A 21,057-nucleotide genomic window follows, 5' to 3' on the forward strand; every position below is an offset into this window, starting at 1 on the left:
ATGATTCAATAACAACTACAGAACTTCTGTAAGTTAAATTAATATTAAAATTTTACCAAAAAAAAAAACTTATGGATTCATGCTAGCATCCTACAGTTACTTCACTGGATGCATAATACAAGGGTCAGTCAAAATGGATGCCTCCGTGGGCAGGAGCTGCAGTGCATAGCACACGTTCTTAATTAGACTGGGGTTCGAGCCTGTGACTACCAAATACAGAGGATGCGGAAAGGTCAGGGAATGACTGCATATCCCCAGAGCAATATGATCTTAGTTGCTAATCTCTTAAAAACCAAATAACAAACAACAAACAATCAAAATGTATTAACAAAAATTACACACAAACACCAACCGTTGCTGAAATAATTACTTTTAATTTACTTTAATACTGTAAAATATATATACATAGAACTAATGAAATAACACAACTTTTCTTTAAATTAAAGTAGAATAAAAATATACAATCTATTTACAATAAATATAGAATATATATAAGGTATATAAAAAAATAAAAGCGATAAAATAATGAAAATAAAACCACTAAAATACCGATAAAACAATGAGACTAAAACCGCTAAAATCCCGAAGCTTTCAGAGGCAGCATCCGCCTCCTTTCTCAACAGTAAGATTTTTATGGTACAACACATCCTTAAATAACAGCAGGCTCACGGCTCTCAGCATGTGGTTCCACAGGAGCATGGGCAGTATTCTCTTCATGCGCACTGGAACTGGAAATGGCTCGGGAGCGTGCCAGGCAGAACCGATCATTCTGTCCGAGAATCACTGCCTCAAAGAGGGGATGAATACGAATTCCCGTCTCTGTTAATGGTATTGTTCTCAGAAGAACAAATCCACAAGCTCTCAAGCCACTTGCGGTCCCAAAACCTATGTGCATGGTCGACAATGACAGCTTCGTCTGGGGAGATCTGATGATGCTTCTCCCAAAAATGTTCCGCTACGGCAGACCGCTACGGCATAATCCGCAGATTTTATAGCATTCATGTGTTTCCCCCAGACGATCTTTGAACCGCCGCCTCATTTCACCAACATAACACTTCCCAAAATCCGGGCATCTAATCTCATAAACAACCCCACTACTCTTTTATTTTCTCATAAATTCTTATATATTTTATATATATTCTATATTTACTGTAAATAGATTGTATATTTTTATTCTACATTAATTTAAATAAAAGTTCTGTTATTTCATTAGTTCTATGTATATATTTTACAGTATTAAAGTAAATTAAAAGTAATTATTTCAGCAATGGTTGGTGTTCGGGTGTAATTTTTGTGAATATGAATTTTCCCAACCCCAGAGGCTTATTCGAAAAAAAAAAATCAAAATGTAATGCCTCCTAATTGTATTTTATGCAATTTACAAGCTGCACATGTAATGCAGTAGGGCCACATGTCCAAAATTATATATTTTACACAGCAGTGATTTGAATGTGATTGTTCACGATAATAAATTATGTAAGTAAGTTACAGTTCCACGTTTGGTGACCATATTTCATTGAAATCTAAGTTTTAAAACATGATTACTAAACTTATTGTAGATTATTTCTACTTTCAAAAAATTTGAGATAAGGCTGTACTGCACTGACTGTTTTATTTTGCGTATTCATCTATGGCCATAATGCCTTAAATTTAAGAATAATAATAATTATCATTCTTAGATTTAAGGAATTATGCCATAGATATTATTTTATATATAACAGGGCACTTTTGGATTAAAAGATGTTAGATAGTTATAAAAATATTTATTACATCTAAGTACAATAAGAAAATAAAAATAATTCAAGCGAAATTTTAAATTCAAATACAAAAATCTGAAATCTACTCGCTATCATCAGTGTCACTTTGAACAGCAGCTGTTGCAGAATCTTCTGAACTTTGGAGACTTTTGAAAAATGCATGGTGTACAATAGGTATTGCATTAGTTCTATAAAGTTCTAGCAGATCTTTTAGTTTTTGAGCACTTAACTTTGGAGGAAGCTTAGTAGGCCTTTATCAGATCAGGCATTGTTTTTGGTCGGCAACGTTTTCTTCTATGAATATCAATACATTTATACTCCTCATTATAATTATTCTTGTAGTAAATAGTGTTTGGAGAATCTTTGCAAAAATGCAATACTGTACCTTAATATCGTTCCATAACACCTTTTCATTTTCTTCATTCACTGTGTAATTAGTACCCATTCGCTTTGACAGATCTTTAAAGTCACTTATGTCCTCAATAGCTAATTCTTTTACAACATAGGGAGTTCCTCCTTTTTGTGCCATTTGTATTACAGGTGTCCACTGAGCAGGTGTATAAACTGGACCAGATTTTAAAAGTCGCTTTTTTTGACATTCAATACTTGCATGCATTGCATCTCCCTTGTTCTGTGTATGACCAACTGTTAAATATTTATGAGTTATAGATGGTATTTCAAACATAGTGAGTGCATATAAATAAAGACAAGGCCATTGCCTTAATTTTTATTCTGTCCAACACAATTGTCAGAATAAAACAGTGTCTTTAGTAAGAGAGTGGTTTTGCAAGTACAGGAAAACGCAAGAGCTGATTCCATTTACTCCTCTATTTGCAATGCCCTCATGCCAAAAGTAACAAAATCCCTCTTTTGTGATGCAGTTGAATATGGTAAAATTACAGAAATTTGATTTCTGCTTATAATAAAATATTGCAACATCTCCACAAGGTGTCTGTAATACTGCCTGAAGATCAAAACACAATACAATTTTATTATTTTCCTAGTCTTTCCCTTCATTAATATCCTTGCATTTTTCCTCTCGGCTTCGAATCTTGTTATTAATATGTGACTCATATTTCAATTGCAAGGCCTCTTTCTGCTCTGGACTACTATTTTCATACATTTGGCACATTGATCTTTTCTCAGTGTGAAAAACGAAAGATTAAATTCAAAATTGAATACTTTCTCATAACTGCATCTCTTTACAAAGTCAAGTCCTTTCTCTTTTCTCTCTTTCATGTACATTCTATGCATTTCGGAAAGGGTTAGACTGCCATCCAAATATTGTTTTGAAGTTTGTGCTCTGAGATAGTGCGAATTAATTAATGGGAAACTGTTAATGTGTTCCTTTATACAATTTTTAACTCCTCTGATAATTTTGGTTTATTTGCATTCATTTCTCGCTTTTCCTTCTCTAAAATTCCAAATTTGTCTACTTTCTTCTATGTATTCTGGATTAATTTGTCCCCAATATCCAGTGTTTTCATAAAGAAACATTTACATACTCTAACTTTTATTCCCTCATTTAGAAAGTAGTAGGCAATATTATTACTTCGAATAAGTAATGGTTCACCAATGGAGAAGACTATTCTTACTTATTCTCAGTGGGTACAACCATCCAGATGGCAATATTTCAAGGCTTGTTGGCCTATCGTCGGTGGATAGGTAGGTATCCTGATGTTGCAATTATGCCAACCCAGTTATGAAGTATAACTCCACAATATGTGAAATGCCAAAGGGTGTACATAGTAATAATTACTAAGTATCCGTTGAGAATAAGTAACAATAGTCTTCTCCAATGGTGAATCGTTACTTATTCGAGGTAATGCAAGACATGGTAACTTGTTGTGAAGGTAGTCACAATATGAGATACAATTAAATCGATGTCATTCATTGCAATTTACTATTACGAACAAAGAATGGTGTATTTCACTGAATGTTCAATAGTAAATTTAAATTCATAACGTACATGCACTCCCTGACTTACATAAGCGTTGTGTTCCACAGAACTGCGTAAGTCAAATTTTACTTAAGTCGGAATTTCCCTAAAGGCTTATACAGCACTCGCAACTATGCTGGCTGAATTTGATTGAGGCAAAAAAAGAAATGTTCAACAAATATGTAAATAGAATTATTCATTCAATTTTTTTATCTCATACATAGGAAGAATTACAAAAGTGCGCAATTACAAAAATTTCAAAATTATGAAATTACAAAAAAGGGAGGGGACAGGCATAATGTCAGCAAGTTTTACTTTTTGAGCATCATTGCCATCTCCAGCTGATAAGTACGGTGCTGCAGAGGTTGAGGGCTGTGGAAATTTAGAAGGGGTTTTTTCCAACACATCACAAAATTTCTCTGCTGCTGCAGAATCGGCATTGGCAACTTCACTGCATACTTTAACGTTATGGAAACCAGTGTGATGCTTGAACCTATTAAACCACTCGTTGCTTGCCTCGAACTTGGCTTGGCAAGTTCGTGGCAAGCTAAGTCTTAGTTAGACATACTTATCCTTAATGTCTTCATAAATACTTGTTGCTTTTGCTTGAATGGTCGTTAGACTCGCTTCTGAATCTGATTTTCCATTCGTATTATTAATAGCTTTTCCATCTTCTATATAGCCCCCTGAACGCTGTTTTGTGACCATTGTTGATCTTAAATACATTGATCCTTTAACATGTTCTTATGTGCACTGTCCTTTGAAATAGCATTCACTGTTCAAGCAGCGAGACTTAATTCCCATCCAATAGATGACAAACTTTGCCCTGCTTCTTACTTCTTAATCATTTTCATCTTCGTTTCTAAATCAATTTTGTTATGTTTCCTATCAGTGCCACCATTTGCACTTTCCATTGGTCATTTTCCATTCATCATTGTAAGAAGTAAATAGGAATGAAGAGAAGATTCTGAAAATTTATTTATGTTTCTTATATGATTGAAGATTTCAGTGAAGGGGAAACACATTTCACCATAATAACGTAAAAATCCACACAAATCCAGTTATCGAGATTATCGCAAATGTAATAAGATCGAGTTTAGTACCCATTTATAATTAGATGCACTAATAGAAAAGCCCAATAAACCGGAAAGAGCAAATTATTTTTATTGTTTTATGGTTGTGACCTCCAAAAATGTTCTTTAGAAAAATATTAACAAAGCTGTTCAAAATTGATTCTTACAATGAAACATATGATAATGATGAAAGGGTAGCACTCCATTATAAAAATGACCTTTTAGAGAGAGAAATGTCTTGGAACGAATTACCAAAAAAACAATGTGCTATTGGGTTCACACTGTGATGTTTTCACAATACCTCCATTTATTCCTACGGGAGACAAAATACGTTTCCATGATTTTTTCAAGTTTACACTGGCCAGTAAAAACTTACATAAAGTTTAATTTACGGAAGTCAAGTATTAAATAAGTTGGGGAGTGCCTGTATTATGCCTTTTGCATAATACAGGCCTTGTGTATTTATTTTTACTTAGTAATTATTACTATGTGCACTCTTTGGCATCTCTCATATTGTGGAGTTATACTTCAAACTGGATTGGCATGATGGCAACATCAGGGTACTTGCCCACCCACAGACGATAGGCCAACAAGCCTTAAAACTGATTTCTGCTAAGAATAAGAAACAATAGTCTTCTCCAATGGTGAAGTGTTACTTATTCAAGGTAGTGCAATACATGGTAACTTGTTGTGAAGGTAGTCACAATATGAGATACAATTAAATCGATGCCATTCATTGCAATTCCTATTACAAACAAAGAATGGTGTATTTCACTGAATGTTCAATAGTAAATTTAAATTCGTAATGTATTATGCCTTGTGCATTTATATTTACTTAGTAATTATTACTATGTACACCCTTTGGCATCTCTCATATTGTGGAATTATACTTCAAACTGGGTTGGCATAATTTCAATATGACACTGACAATAGGCCAACAAGCCTTGAAATGGTGTGGCCTGGGTGGTTGTATCCACTGAGAATAAGTAACAATAGTAACTCCATTGGTGAACCGTTACTTATTCGAGGTTTGTTTGTTTGTTTGTTATTTGGTTTTTAGGAGCATTAGAAACTAAGGCCATATTGCTCCGGGGATATGCGGTGGTCATTCCCTGACCTTTCCGCATTCTCCGTATTTGGTGGTGATGGGCTCAAACCCCGGGCTAATCAAGAAGCACGTGTTACGCACAGCTGCTCCTGCCCACCTGGCTACAGAGGCGCCCCTTCATTCGAGGTAGTGCAATACATGGTAACTCGTTGTGAAGGTAGTCACAATATGAAATACAATTAAATCAATGCCATTCGTTGCAATTTACTATTATATACAAAGAATGGTGTATTTCACTGAATATTCAATATTAACATTAGAAAAAAGGGCTTGAATCACTAATAATCAAACTCTTTGACTTATGTCAAATGTTTAATGATGTTGTTGTTGATGACCGTGCTATGGTTGCTAACAAACTGAATACATATTTTGCATCTATATTCACACCAGGAATTCTTTAGGGAAATGGATGCTAGAAGTTTAACAAACTCTAGCAGGGTTCTATATGATTTTATAATAACTGAAAGGAAAGTGGAAAAGCAATTCCCAAAGTTAAACATGAAAAAGGTACTATAAAAAAAAAATCTATCCAATTAAATTAAGAGATGCAGCAAAGAGGTAAGCAAACATCACCCATAATTATGCCAGCATCTTTTGATTTAGTGGAGGTCCCTGTGGACTGAAGATGTGCATATGCATCCCCATTTCACAAAGGGGGTGCATATGCACATAGTATCCAGTCAGATTGATCATCTGATCAATCTCACTGGATACTATGAGGCAGTGACAAAGGGACTGGATGCAAAAATAATTTTGATATCATACTCTTGGATGTCAGGAAAGCTTTTGATACTGTTGTACATAAAGGACTGCTATACAAATTGGAGCAGCAGTGTGGCATTAAGGGAGAGTTACTGCTATGGATGAAGGGATGGTTGAGTGGGAGAAGACAAGAGAGTGGTTATCAATGTACATGGGCTCTTCGTGGACTAATTTTATTAGTAGAGTACCATAAGGTTCAGTGCTGGGCTAATTGCTGTTTTCTGCATTTATTAATGACATCGATGAAGATATATCAGGTTTATTGTCTAAGTTTGCAGATGTTACAAAGGTTGGCAAGGAGGTTAATGACAATCATGAAGGTATGATGCTGCTGCTGCAATAAGATCTAAAAGAAAATTGGGCATGTGGGATGAGGAATTGAAATTGAAGTTTAACATTGAAAAATGCAAGGTACTGCATATGGGTAGCAATAATCCCAGAGTAATATACCAACTATGTGGAACTATAGTCAGGGTAGTGGAAAATGAAAAGAGGGGTAATTGTGCAGTAAGTTATGAAGTTCTCTCAGCAGTGCAAACAGGCCTGGACGACTCATGAGATTTTGTCAATGATATTCAGGAATTTTGCTAGCATAAAGTCAAGGAGATGTTTATCCTATTGTATAAGACAATGGTCAGGCCACATCTTGAGCAGTGCACACAGATCTGGGGTCTTCATATTAGGAAGGATGCAGAGCTGATGAATGGGTACAGAAAAGGCTATGAGACTGGTGAGGGGAATAAAGGGGTGCTCTTACCAAGAAAGGCTTCAGTTCTGTAAACAGCTCTCCAAACAATGCAAACTGCATTGTTTGAAGATTAGGCACCTGTGATGTAATCTGAATGAAATGTTTAAGGCTTTGAATGGCATGAGTAAACACAATGCTGATGGGATTTTTCTCTTGCTAAGCCTATGCACATGAGGGGACATAAATTCAAACAACTTCAGCCAACAACTGGCTGATTGCTGAAACAAGCTTTCATCCTTTGTGGAATTGGATAGTTTTAATAAATACAAAGTATTGGAGGGAATAGATAAGTGAAATAGAAATTTTATTTATTTTTTTTTTCTTTGACTGATGCTGTATAAGCTTGCTTTCTTGCATCATTTGCCACTACTAAATTTATTTCATATTATAAAAACTGAGTCATTCCAGATAACAGAGGTTTTTTTTGTTCCAGATAATTAAGGTTTCAATGAAAGACCTCCACTAGATATTTGGAGATATTTCTTGAGGGTATAACTCTACTGAACAGTCAAATGCCTTAGTTCATCATATTAATGATGGCATAAAGAAAAGATGTTGATGGCATCAATCTTAAGATTGATGAACAAAAATCTTTCTAATTAAAAGAGAAACAAATTTTTTATTTGAATGTTCATTCAAGTTTAAGTTATAGTATTTGTCATATAGTCCAAGGAAGCCACAACCTTTTTTTGCACTGGGGAAAAAAAAACCCAACCAAGTAGACAGGAAAACAAATTATAAGCTTCCTCTTCACACAGGTAAGTATCCAGTAGGCCTTTCAATTTATTCACTGTCAGCCTCAACTAACTGCCAGGGCAATTTGTTCCAGCAATCAATGACTCGCTACTAAATAAAACTTCCTACAATCTAATCTTAACCTCAAGCCCTGTAATTTGAATTTATGACCCCCCTAGTTCTGGAATTGTTTAGAACAGTGAGAATTCCGCCTTCATTCATTTTACTAATCTCTCTCAGAGCCTTATAAAAACCTCAATCAGGTCACCTCTGATGTGCCTGATTGCCAAGCTCTATAGCCCACATAGCCAGAGTCTTTCCTCATACGGCTGTCCTTCTGCCGATCTCACCAGTTGAAAAGATGTTGTTACTTTTCAACTGGTGAGATCCAAAAAAGGGTCCAAAGAGTTGCTCATCTTTGGACCCTTTCAAGAAGCTCAATGTCTTTTTTCAGATCAGATCTACATACTTGGAAGTGGTCTTAAAATTGCCTTATATGGTGGGATTATGACCTCCCTATCTCTACAGGATAGTGTACAATAAATCACTGATAGGATACCATGGGCTTTCTTGGCTGCCTGTTTACACTGTTCAGAAAACTTCACATCTGCCCATATTGTAATTCCCTGATCCCTTTCCTCCTCTGAGAAATGTTGTGCACATTTTTTATAAAATATATAAAAAAACATGCACAACAAACACACCATCCACAGGGCAATGGGCTCTATGATTGAATAAACAAGCCCTTAAAAAAGGCAATCACTAACTTACATAAAACATGTAAAGGGATATATATACAATAATTATAAATGTATTTATTTAACACTACTATATGTACAAATGCACCATAATCATTGCCATTGTAGGGAAAAGAATAGCAGAGTTTACTACTTCCTCTGAAGTAACTTTTTTATTCACACATTTATCAAATTATGAATTATTGCAGATAGTTCTTTATTCAACAAACTTCTTTAAATAATGTTGTTCATAAATCTTATTTTTATTTTTAAATAAATAGGAAAAATTCCTATAATTTCTTCTAAAATCTACATTTACCTTCACATCAACAGGAACTTCATACTTTTTTAAAGTAACAAACATATTTTGCAAGGGATTAAATTCTTCTCGTTTAATTTGCATGGAATTTTTTATCTCTTCACACTGGTTTAAAGCAGCTTTAAGTTCCTCAAGAGTTTCAGGTTGCTTTCTCAGTCTAGAAAACAATAAAATTACCAAACTGAACTTTAAAAAAGAGAACTGTAAACCTGTAAAAAAAAATTATATCATTACCATTTTAAAAAAAAAATGTTTTTCTTTAATCTAGGATTACTTGATGATCTACTAATATACCACATGTTAAAAGCTAGAGAAACATGCAGGTTATCTTCCAATGAAAAATTGGAAGATACCTTTATATAGATAGTTATCTTCCAATGGAAAATTGAAAAACACACTGAATCACATAAAACAAAAATATCTGTAAAGCTACTTTTATGAATTCGAGATAACTGTCCTTGGTGATCCTCTTTAGGAAACTACCATATGGTACATACATTGGAAAAGAGTGAGCCAATTAAAATAAGGATAAAAACCTTGTAATAAGATGGTTGTTTTTTTTTTTTGTCCTCGCCTTTTTCCCATTATTATATGGGGTCAGCATTTTTATTGTTTTGGCATGCAATTTTTTTACAGCCGGATGCCCTTCCTGATGCCAACCCTCATCCTTTATCCAGGCTGGGAATATGTGGTGGTCATTCCCTGACCTGCTGCATCCTCCGTATTTGGTGGGTACGGGCTCGAACCCCCGGTCTAATCAAGAAGCATGTGCCATGCACTACTGCTCCTGCCCACCTGGCTACGGAGGTGCCTAAAAATGTATAAAATATATGAAGGAATTACGAATTCTGAAGAATCTTAATGTAGCTCATGGCTTTCTACAAGCTTAACTATCTGAAAACAATCTGATAATAGTCACCAGTCCAAGTACACCCCAACCAGTGACCTCTGCCCAGATGATCAATTTAATAGTTATCTCCCCCCCCACCAAATTTAATGAATACAGATACAGCTAGGTTAATTTTAACCTAGCTGTGTCTATATTCATTAACAGCATATTTATGCAGTTAAGGTCCTATAAAGTTTTCAAAATCATAAGGTTTAATTTAAGAGGAACAAAATGGATGGAAGTGTTTCATTTCCATAGGGAAAAGGCATAAGTCCTGGGGACCACTAAACCCAATGCATTTCAATGACCACTTGAAGCAATAGGAATTGTTTCAGTCATGGCCTTATGCTACATTCATACCTGAAATAAAAAAATAAATCCCCCACTCCCCATTCAAATAGAAGCAAAAATTGAGGACACTCAAGTAATCAAATGTTAGAGCACATTTTTAGAAGTATTTGAGTTGACTGTGGTTCAAGCTCATATTACTACTTCCTCTGAAGTAACTTTTTTATTCACACATTTATCAAATTATGAATTATTGCAGACAATTCTTTATTCAACAAACTTCTTTAAATATTTCTTTCATCAATGATGAAACTTCTTTCATCGTTGAACTCAATGTCTAAATATGCTGATGTCTTTGTTTTCTCTCTATCTTGTGGATTTCCAAAAAAAAATTTGTTTATGGTTGAAAATAATGCCATGGAGGCAAAAACAAAAAATTAAATTATGAATGAATATTATATCTGCCACTGATATGTAAATGAAAAATAACAGCACAAAGTGAACACCAACTAAATGAATGATATTATACTGTAAATGCAGAGAAAGTTTAACTAGAAGGTGGGGGGGAGATTGGTTGGTATGGTTTTTAATGGCACATTGGCAGCTTAGGCCATATTACACCAAGTCAAAATTAAAGCTGATACAAATAAAAAATTTTGGTAGCCTATAAACAGGCTACCACATCAAGAAGGTAAATATGATATAATACAATATAAAGGTAAACATAAAAATATAAACTTAGACATGTTGTCTCTGTCACCTAAAATCTGACAGAGTAAATGGTTCAGCCAGATTATTAAAAGCGGTAAAACAGAAGCGTCATGCTTCTATAAAGATGGGACAGTCTATAAAAATGTGATGAATAGTTAAAACAGTGTTACACATCTCACACCTAGGTAGGTCATCCACCTCAGCAAAAAAGGAGTGTGTTAGATGACTATGCCCTATGCAGAGCCGAGCAAGAACAACTTCCTCTCTTCAGACCCTGTGTAGACTGGACTGCCATTACATGATTACAGGCTTAATGTGATATATGAGGGTAGTTCAATAAAGAATCGCCCTGACCTAGCTGCAGAGGTGCTAGCCTGTTGATTCTGGCACAGGTTTTAGTCCTTCTCTACATAGCCACCATGCAGATTTTTCCCATCGATGGATGAGTCTATGGATACCGTTTTTGTAGAAGTGGTGAGGTTGGCCTTTGAAACATGACTCTGTTGCAGAAATGAGTGTCTCATCATCAGGGAAGTAGGTCTCCCAAAGAAATGATTTGAGGGAAGGAAACAAGAAGTCCGATGGTGTAAGATCAGATGAGCAGGCTGGATGGGGCAGTATTTCACATCCACAAGTGGCCACTTGTGTTGCAATTTCAGAAGTGTGAACTGGGGCATGGTCTTGAAGCATTCTCACACCTTTGGACAGCATGCACGCCTACATGTTTAGATTTTCTCCCATAATTTTGTGAGTAAGTTGGCATAATAGGCACCTGTAATTGTACTACTTTTCGGCAGGTAATCAATCATTATTATGCCTTTCTCATCCCAAAACACTGTCAACAAGACATTTCCTGCTGACACTTGGACCCTTGCCTTCTTGGGGGTGAGGAATCATGGTGTCGCCATTCCATGGACTGCTTTTTACTTTCAGGGTCGAAATGGTGTATCCAATTTTCATCCTGAGTGATCAGACGAGAGAAAAAGTCTTCATTTTTTTGGCACAGGGCTTAACAACTCTTGTGATTTCTGTTGTCAATCAGCCTTCTGGAAACCAGTCAATAATGACTGGTTTCCAAAAGGCTAGAAACCAGTCTAGGTCTCTCTGAAGAAGCTGAGCTTCTTCAGAGAGACCTAGATAGACCAGGACTGGTCAGAAAAATGCCAGCTTTGCTTTAATCCAACAAAGTGTAAGGTATTACATCTGGGAAACAGTAATCCCAAAATAACTTATTCACTTGGTGGAGTTCAACTAAACCCAGTACTGAAGGAAAGGGACTTGGCTATTATGACACAGTCAGACATGAAATTCTCTGAGCATTGTAAACAGGTTGCAAGGAAGGCTCATGGTGTCCTATCGATGATCTATCAAACTTTTGCAAGTAGAGATAGGGATGGGATAATCCCATTATATAAGGCTTTTGTTAGACCACACTTGGAATACTGTGTTCAAGTATGGAGACTGCACCTAAAGAAAGACATCGAGCTTCTTGAAAGGGTGCAAAGACGGGTAACTCACCTGGTGAGATCAGCAAAAGGGCGTCCTTATAAAGAAAGACTTCGAATATGTGGGTTGCAGAGTTTGGAAACTAGACACCTTAGAGGAGATTTGATTGAGGCGTTTAAGGCTCTGAGAGGCATCAGTATCAGTATGAATGAGGACGAAATTTTCAAGATTATAAATGATGCTAGAACTAGGGGGCATAAATTCAAGTTACGGGGGGGGGGGAGATGTTTAGATTTGACTGCAGGAAGTTTTATTTTAGCCAGTGAGTTATAAATTACTGGAATAAGTGCCTACATTGGTGATAGAGGCTGACAGTTTGGGGAAATTCAAAGGTCATCTGGATAATACCTTCAGGTGAGGGAAATGCATAGGATGATAGGTTTAATTTCATTTTCTTTTATTAATTATTAGTTTTTTTTTATCATTGTTTTATTCGGATTTTTTTTTTGGCTGGTGCAGCATAAGCCATACGCTTTCTTTATATTCCATTACTAATACTAATCGATCTTGCACTCAATTTCCGTAAATTGAGTTGGTCACGAAGGACTGTTTCAACAGAGCCCACTCTAATCTTCACCTCCTGAGACAATTCATGCACAGATATCAAGCAATCGTCCATCATTAAAGACTCCACTTTTCTGATTGTGCTGTTATCAATGGCTGAATGGGGAAAACATGGAATGGGCTCAGATTCTACCAATGTCTGACCACACCTAAACTGTCTATGCCACTGCTTCACAATGCCATAGGATGGGGCTTCATCCTTATATACAACAGTCATCTCCTCGTGGATTTCTTTAGGAGATTTCCCTTTCAAGAACAAATACCATATTACAGCTCTGGCTTCAACTTTGTCCATGATACTACTTCATCACACGTTCAGCTCTATAAGAGAAAAACAAATTAAGACACAGGGATGAAATTTTACACCTTTAATACAGAGATAGGTATGATGCTACACACAAAATATCATTACTCTGCAATATGTGGAGGTAGGTGAGAGCAATTCTTTATTGAACCACCCTCATAATTTGTCTGTGGCCTGTCCATGCCAAAATGCTTGCCATTGGGAATATAATTTAGATCATATTATTTGCCGCTTGTAGTCTGTATAAGGTACTGACAGGCAATGATTATCCAGGGAAATGGCTGATTTGGTGGCAGTATCAGCTAATTCGTTTCCCTGGATCCCAATGTGGCTTGGGATCCAGCAAAGGGAATGTCAAAATCTGATTCAATGAGAGGAAAAAAAGTATTTGTTGGATCCAGGACAGAACCGGACGAGGGTTATACCTCCTCAATAACAGAACCTATAATAATACACTTGATGAGTCACTATATATCATATACCTTAGGTAATTGCTATTTTTAATGTGATCAAGGGCTGTCTCTATTACATACAATCTGCAATTGTATTGCATACAATCTGATCTTACTGGATAATGTTTTGTGAGGAAGTGCAAGAGTAGATCCCACATAATATTCTGACTTCGAGCCATCTGTGTAGACTGGCAAAAAGTCAGAATACTGCTCTCTATATGATCAAAGAGTTGCTGATAGACAGCTAGTGGCATAGTAGACTTCCCAGATCATAAGGGAGAAATCACAAGATGGAAGATGAGCATGCCATGGTGGAAAGATTGCCTTGGTGATTGGGAAACATTGTCTACCATCATATCTAGTTCATTTAACAGCCTTGGATGCAAATACTAAAAGGTTTATCGGTAGTCCAACGGGTGTTGTAGAGAGTTTCCCAATGTGGCTCAAAAACGAGATTTCTTTAAATTGAAATCCCTGCCAGATCATCTCACGGGCAGGGATTGAAATCCCTGCCCGTGAGATGATCGGGCAGGGATTTCAATTTAAAGGCATAATGTAACTACTGCTTATGTTGAAGAGATAGAGCTGGTTCATTTGCTTCAACAAACAGGCTTTGGACATGGAGATGTGCAAAATGGTCCAGTAGCTGTCTGGATGGTCTGATGGTCCCATCCAGTTCATCCGGATGGCCAGATGGACTGGATATAACCACCAAAATACACTATCTCTAGCAGAACCATAAACTTGTGACCCATAATTGAGTTTGGAATGGACAAGGGCTTGGTACAGCCCTTTTTTGGGAACGAGATTTTTTTTTTTTTTTTTTGGGAATGAGAGTAGCCTTGTCAGGAGAAGTTTTTACTGCTCCTGGAAATAGAGAAGTTTTTTCTGTTTTATTAACTTAAATTGGCATATAAACTTATTTTCTAGAGTAGCTTTATATTCCTAGTTACGATACTTCGTTTAAAGTTTAACTTAGATAGAGATTTTGTAGGTTATTACTTAGTATCAATAACGGTATCCAATCCACGTGTTTTACAAATTTTGCAGAGCTGCCGAACGGGAAGTTTTTTTAGCTATATGTCGCTTTATTCACTAATTGTTATATTAAATTATTTTCTATAAGTAGCTTATAGACCTAGTCAAGCTCCTTGGTTTATTCTGAATTGAGACAGCGAGAATTTGGAAGTTAATTTAATACTTAAGTGTCCGTAGATTTACCATTCGTAACTTGCCGCCATTGTTATACGATACAACGTTATATCCCGAACTAGATAGCATTAGCTTAGTATAGTATAGTATATTATATTAATATTGTCAATTAATCAGTAAAATCTATTAATCTTATTAAAACATCATTGTCAATTAAATTGTACTTTTTTAACTAAATACATATAACGACTTAGATTTTACAAACGTAACATAATTAATTAATACATAACTTGATAGGGAAGTTATATAAATGGAACTTGTAGATAATACTCGATACTGAAAAATATATATAGATATACAGTGTTATAACTGTGTTGGGATACAAATTTAGGGTTATAATTTTGTACTGAAATTGAAATTTTATTGAAATTAAATCGAAATCATGACTCAGAGCAGAGCAGCAAAGCAAAAAGGCTCAAGCTAATGGGAGTGCTGTGGCTCAGGGGAGAACTGAGGGGGGGTGGCAGTTGCCCTCTGAATCACAGCCTTTTAAAATGCACTGCTTGCTTGATGTTTGTGGAGCAATCGATTTATGGGACATGATATTGCCATGGGGGGGGATGTCTGTGTGTGCGTGATGTAAGGAAATCAGGCGACAACTCAGCATTGTTATGGGCCTATATGAGAGCTAAAAGGATAGGGTGGATGCCCACTAAGGATCTAAATTGAGGGCCCATCAAGATCTCAGGTGCCCACATCAACGCCACAGCTTGCACTTGATCATCACGCAACACAGAAGCAACCCCCAAGGCAGAATGCGCTGGTCCCACATAGTTGTTGGTGACTCTGTTATCAGTGAAACGGGGAACATGGTATATAAAAAGGATAGATGGAACAGGACCAGGGTATGTCTGCCAGGGGCAAAGGTTGATGACGTGTGGATATCATCTTTTAAGGGTACAAAAGATGATATTGTTTTACACATTGGCACTAATGATATTAAGAGTAGGAGTAAGAGACCAGCAGAATTACTTAACAAGTACAGGTCACTGTTGGAAAAAAGCCGTGAATTAGGGTTGAATTTGAAAGTGTCTGCAATTCTGCCCATGCACGACATGAGGGAATATATGATTAGAGCCTTGTTGATCAATTCGGCCCTGGAAAGATTATGCAAGGCTCAAGGGGTAGAATTTTTTTCAGCCTGGTCTGTACTTGTTAACAGGAGAGACTGCTTCTACAGGGATGGGATACACTTAAATAGAAAGGGTGCAAGAATATTTGCTGATGATATCAAGTCAGTGTTAGGGGGGGGATACAAGGACTAATAGATTAACAGTAGCCACTGGCAGAGGTGAAAGTGATTCTTGCACTGCTTCTATTGTAATGAGCAGCAGCCTGGAAAACAAGATGCAGGGTACTTCAGAGACTGCTGAGAGTCATTGCGGTACAAATAAACACATGGGTTGTGTTAGGGTAGCTAAGAAGGAACAGAAGGAAGCTAAGAACAGGAACAGGTATATGTATACTTGCGTGTACACCAATGCCAGGAGTTTGGTAAATAAATTTCATGAATTTGACGTATTGCTCAAAACATCAAAGGCAGATATTGATGGGATATCAGAAACGTGGTGTCACACAGATATAAGGAAGGCAGAACTGGAATTTGGGGAGTATAATGTGTACAGAAAGGATAGACAGAATAGTAAGGGAGGAGGGGGTTATGCTATTAAGAAACACATAAAATCCAAGGAAGTGAAGCCAATCGACATCGCTAGACAGTGCAGTGTCGAGTCAATTTGGTGTGACATAAGCATTGGGAGATCAAAATTGAGAGTAGGAGTGTGAGTAGGACTTAAATTGGTGGTTCAAAAGAAAGCTTTTAATAAAAACAGGAAGGTTACCCTTAAGACCAATGTTATAGAGGTCTTGTAATATGTCAAATCGCCAGGCAGTTCCTTTTGATATTGAAAACTATCAAAGCCAGGCTTTGATATTTTTCAATATCAAAAGGAACTGCTACCAGATCCTCGGTTTAATAAAAGCATTACAAATGCTTGTTTTCCAGTTGGATTAAATGATCCAGAGCGAATCTGTTTCCTCGGAAGCTGCACTGTGTCCTGGAAGCTAGCCATTTGTTTCCAAATACCATACAAGGTGTGCATTAACCATTCTTTCCAGGACCTTTCACAAACAGCTTGTCAGAGCGACAGGACGATAATTGCTTTTATTTCTAGGATCCTTTCCAGGTTTTGAGAAGGCAGGAACAATAGCCTTTCGCCAGGAATCCAGTAATTGTTTGTTAACAAAAATTCTATCAAACAAACCTAAAAGATGACCTTTAGATTGTGGTGAGAGGTGTTTTAGCATTTCGTAGTGGATGTCATCTAGATCCACAGCACTTGAACATGTGAGAAAGAGTGGTGCATTTAACTCTTTCTGTGTAAAGGACTTGTTATATGGTTCAAGCACTTCTGAAGAGTATTTTAATGGATTTTTCTCACTTTTCTTTTTCAGGGCCAAAAACTGAGGGGGGAATGGTGTTACTGCAGAGACTTTTGTGGAGGAGAAATATGAATATTCTATAATATCTATGTAACCAAACTAGCCATAGAAGCCTTAGCGTTTTATGAACCTTTTGTGATACAAACATATTCATACAAAGTTAATATTTTTAGATTTCATAAATTTCCTACTTCGGCACTACCATTAGTACAGGCACATGATACAAGAAAACAAGCTTACAGAACATCACTCAAACAAACAAAAAAAAAAAAAAAAAAAAAAAACTTTCATATTTCACCTATCCATTCCCTCCAAATGTTTTTCTATTTCTTCCTTTAATTTATTTAAGCTAACAATTTCCACAATGACAAATAGAAGTTTGTTCCAGCAATCAACAACCTGTTGGCGAAAGGAAAAATCCTGCACATCTGTGCTGCAACTGCCTTTCCTTAATTTGAATTTATGTAATCTGAGCAAGAGGAAGAATCAAATCAGCATTGACCATGCTCAAACCATTCAAGGCCTTATACACCTAAACCATAACAACTTGCAAGTGTCTAGTCTCCAGATGCAGCAATTTGAAAAACTTAAGCCTTTCTTGATAAGAGCATCTTTTTTTGCCTCACCAATCTCGTTGCCTAACATGACCATTGCTTTATATAAAGGGATAATCACCTCTTATCCCCACTCGCAAAATTCAGGGCAATGGCTGCACACTTACTCACAGATCTTTTTCATTCTCCACTACCTTGAGTGTCATACCACATAGTTGGTACGTTACTCTGGGGATATTGCTACCCATATGCAATACTTTACATTTATTAATGCTAAACTTCAGTTGACACCTCTCAGCCCATTTGCCCAACCTGTTGTTGTTGTTGAATACTGTCATTTTCAACCCGGCCAAACTTTTTATCATCTTTGGTCCTTGAGGTTGTCACAGACATTCTCGCAGATATGCCAGGCAAGCTGAACTTGCTACATGGGAGTCTAAAACACAGATGGAACCAATATTCAGGTGACATTCAAATCAAGTGGACCCAATTTTGGCGAAGCCCAGATGGTCTGTGACAGCCAAATCCTCTGCTTGCACCTGCACAATGGTGGGACTGTTAGTAATCCTGGGTATAACATCCATGCACAAGCACATTGTGGGTGACTACCGAGGTGTGAACTAACGTAATCAGGGGTCGAGGGTTGGTGCCCACACCACATGGAGGAATGCCAGCCCTCTGTGTTACCAAGAGCAATACTAGGTGGTAGATGACTCTCATCAACCAATGCAATAATGCCACTTTGCTTATTGGAGGCTTCAAGTGGTACAAACTGCTAGCTTGGGAGGATAAAAGGACTAATAGATTAAAAGTAGTCAGAAGTCAAAGTGATTCTTGCACTGCTTCTATTGGAATGAGCAGCAGCCTGGAAAACAAGATGCAGGGGATTTCAGAGACGGCTAGGTGTCATTGTGGTAAAAGTAAACACATGGGGTGTGTTAGGGTAGCTAAGAATAGGAACAGGTGTATGTATACTTGCATGTATACCAATGCTAGGAGTTTGATAAATAATGATGACCATGAGGTATTGCTCAAAACATCAAAGACAGATATTGTTGGTATATCAGAGACGTGGTGTCACACAGAAATAAGGAATGCAGAATGGGAATTTGGGGAATACAATGTGTACAGGAAGGATAGACAGAATAGTAAGGGAGGAGGGGGTTATGCTATTAGTTAAGCACATAAAATCCAAGGAAGTGAAGCCAGTCAACATCGCTAGACAGTGCAGTGTCGAGTCAGTTTGGTGTAACATAAGCATTGGGAGATTAAAATTGAGAGTAGGAGTGTGTTATAGACTTAATAACTCTTATGAGTATAATAAGAAACTGTACAGGGAAATAGAGTGGGCCACTAAATCAGAGAGAGACTTATAATGGGGGATTTTGATTTCCCAGATATTGACTGGAATTTGTGGGTTAGTCACTCACACACTAGCAAGGCTTTTGTGGATTTATTGGATGATTGTTTTCTACATCAGCATGTTCGGGAGGCAACAAGAGGGAGTAATACTCTTGATCTGATTATCAGTAGTGATTCTTCATGCATTAAGAATCTGCAGATAAAGGAACCACTAGGTGGCAGTGATCACATTGTGCTGAAGTGGGATTTACTCAAAGAGGTAATTACCATCATGGATAAAGGGAAGAGTTTTTTCTTTCGTAAAGATGACTACAGTGGTCTGAGACAGTATTTAAATTCTATACGGTGAGACCAACTGATGATGTTACCAACAGGAAATTCAAAATGGGAAGCATTTTGAATTTGTCTTGGAAGCTACTAGGATTTAAATACCAACTAAGAAATATTGTTCAACGTTAGGCCTAAATGGATGTCAGATGAAATAATGAGACATATGGCAGAGAAGAAAAATGTATGGGATACATATAAATTAATGGGTGACATTGAAGCCTATGATAGATATAAGCTGTCTGTAACCAAGTCACAAAGGAGTTTAGGAAGGCAAAGGCAGATTATGAGAAATATTTGGCAAACGATGCAAAGAAAAAAAAAAAAAGTTCTTTACCTATGTAAATTCTAGAAAGAAAGGGATTAATCAGATTGGTCCACTGAAAATTGATGGTTCAACTGTTCATGATCCTGTGCTCAGGTGTCTAACAAACTAAATGAGTATTTTGCATCTACATTCACCCATGAGGAGTTATTCAGGGAGAGGAATGCCAGAGGTGAGTTAAACTCTAGCAGTGAGCTAGATGATTTTGTAATAACTGAGAAGAAAGTGAAGGACAAATTGTTGAACATAAACATAAAAAAATGCACCCGGGGTGGATGGGATCTATCCAGTTATATTAAAGGAGGAAGCAAAAGAAGTAAGCAAACCCTTAGCCATAATTATGAGAACTTCTTGGAACTCAGGGAAGGTACCCATGGACTGGAGATGTGCAAATGTGACCCCAATTCACAAAGGAGGATCAAAGGCTGACACAAGTAATTATAGACCTGTGAGTTTAACTTCTGTTCCAGGAAATTTAATGGAGGCACTGGTTAAAGAAGCACTGCAGCATCATCTAGACAAGGCTTCAGTTATAGCTCGGACACAGCATGGTTTTGTTATGCTGCATGGAAGTCTTGCCTGACCAATTTTATTGGATACTATGATGCAGTAACAAAAGAACTGAATGCAAGGAATAACTTTGATATTATATACTTGGATCTTAGAAAGGCTTTTGATACTGTTGCACATAGAAGACTGCTGCACAAATTGGAGCAGTGTGGCATTGGAGGCAAATTGCTGCTATGGATAAAGGGATGGTTGAGTGAGAGAAGACAGAGAGTGGTAATCAATGGACACTGTTCATTGTGGACTAATGTTATTAGTGTAATCCCTCAGGGTTCAGTGTTGCATCCACTGTTGTTTTCTGTATTTATAAATGATATTGATGATGCTATATCAAACTTAATGTCCAAGTTTGCAGACGATACGAAGGTTGCAGGGT

General features: G+C 36.9%; 1 protein-coding gene across 1 annotated transcript in view; it reads right to left on the bottom strand.

Moving 5' to 3' along the window:
* kl-2 (dynein heavy chain 2, axonemal kl-2) overlaps window positions 1–21,057 on the bottom strand; it is a 1,174,416-nt gene that overhangs the window by 890,837 nt on the left and 262,522 nt on the right. The window contains exons 19-20 of the mRNA XM_090369487.1: window positions 9,179–9,335; window positions 2,143–2,388 (exon numbers count right to left, since the gene is read on the bottom strand). Of these exons, the coding sequence (XP_090225613.1) occupies window positions 2,143–2,388; window positions 9,179–9,335 (403 nt within the window). The remainder of the gene's footprint in view (window positions 1–2,142; window positions 2,389–9,178; window positions 9,336–21,057) is intronic.

The sequence above is a fragment of the Mastigoproctus giganteus genome, chromosome 1 (genome assembly GCF_048544385.1).
Source record: "Mastigoproctus giganteus isolate SK-2022 chromosome 1, ASM4854438v1, whole genome shotgun sequence".
Taxonomy (NCBI): domain Eukaryota; kingdom Metazoa; phylum Arthropoda; class Arachnida; order Uropygi; family Thelyphonidae; genus Mastigoproctus; species Mastigoproctus giganteus.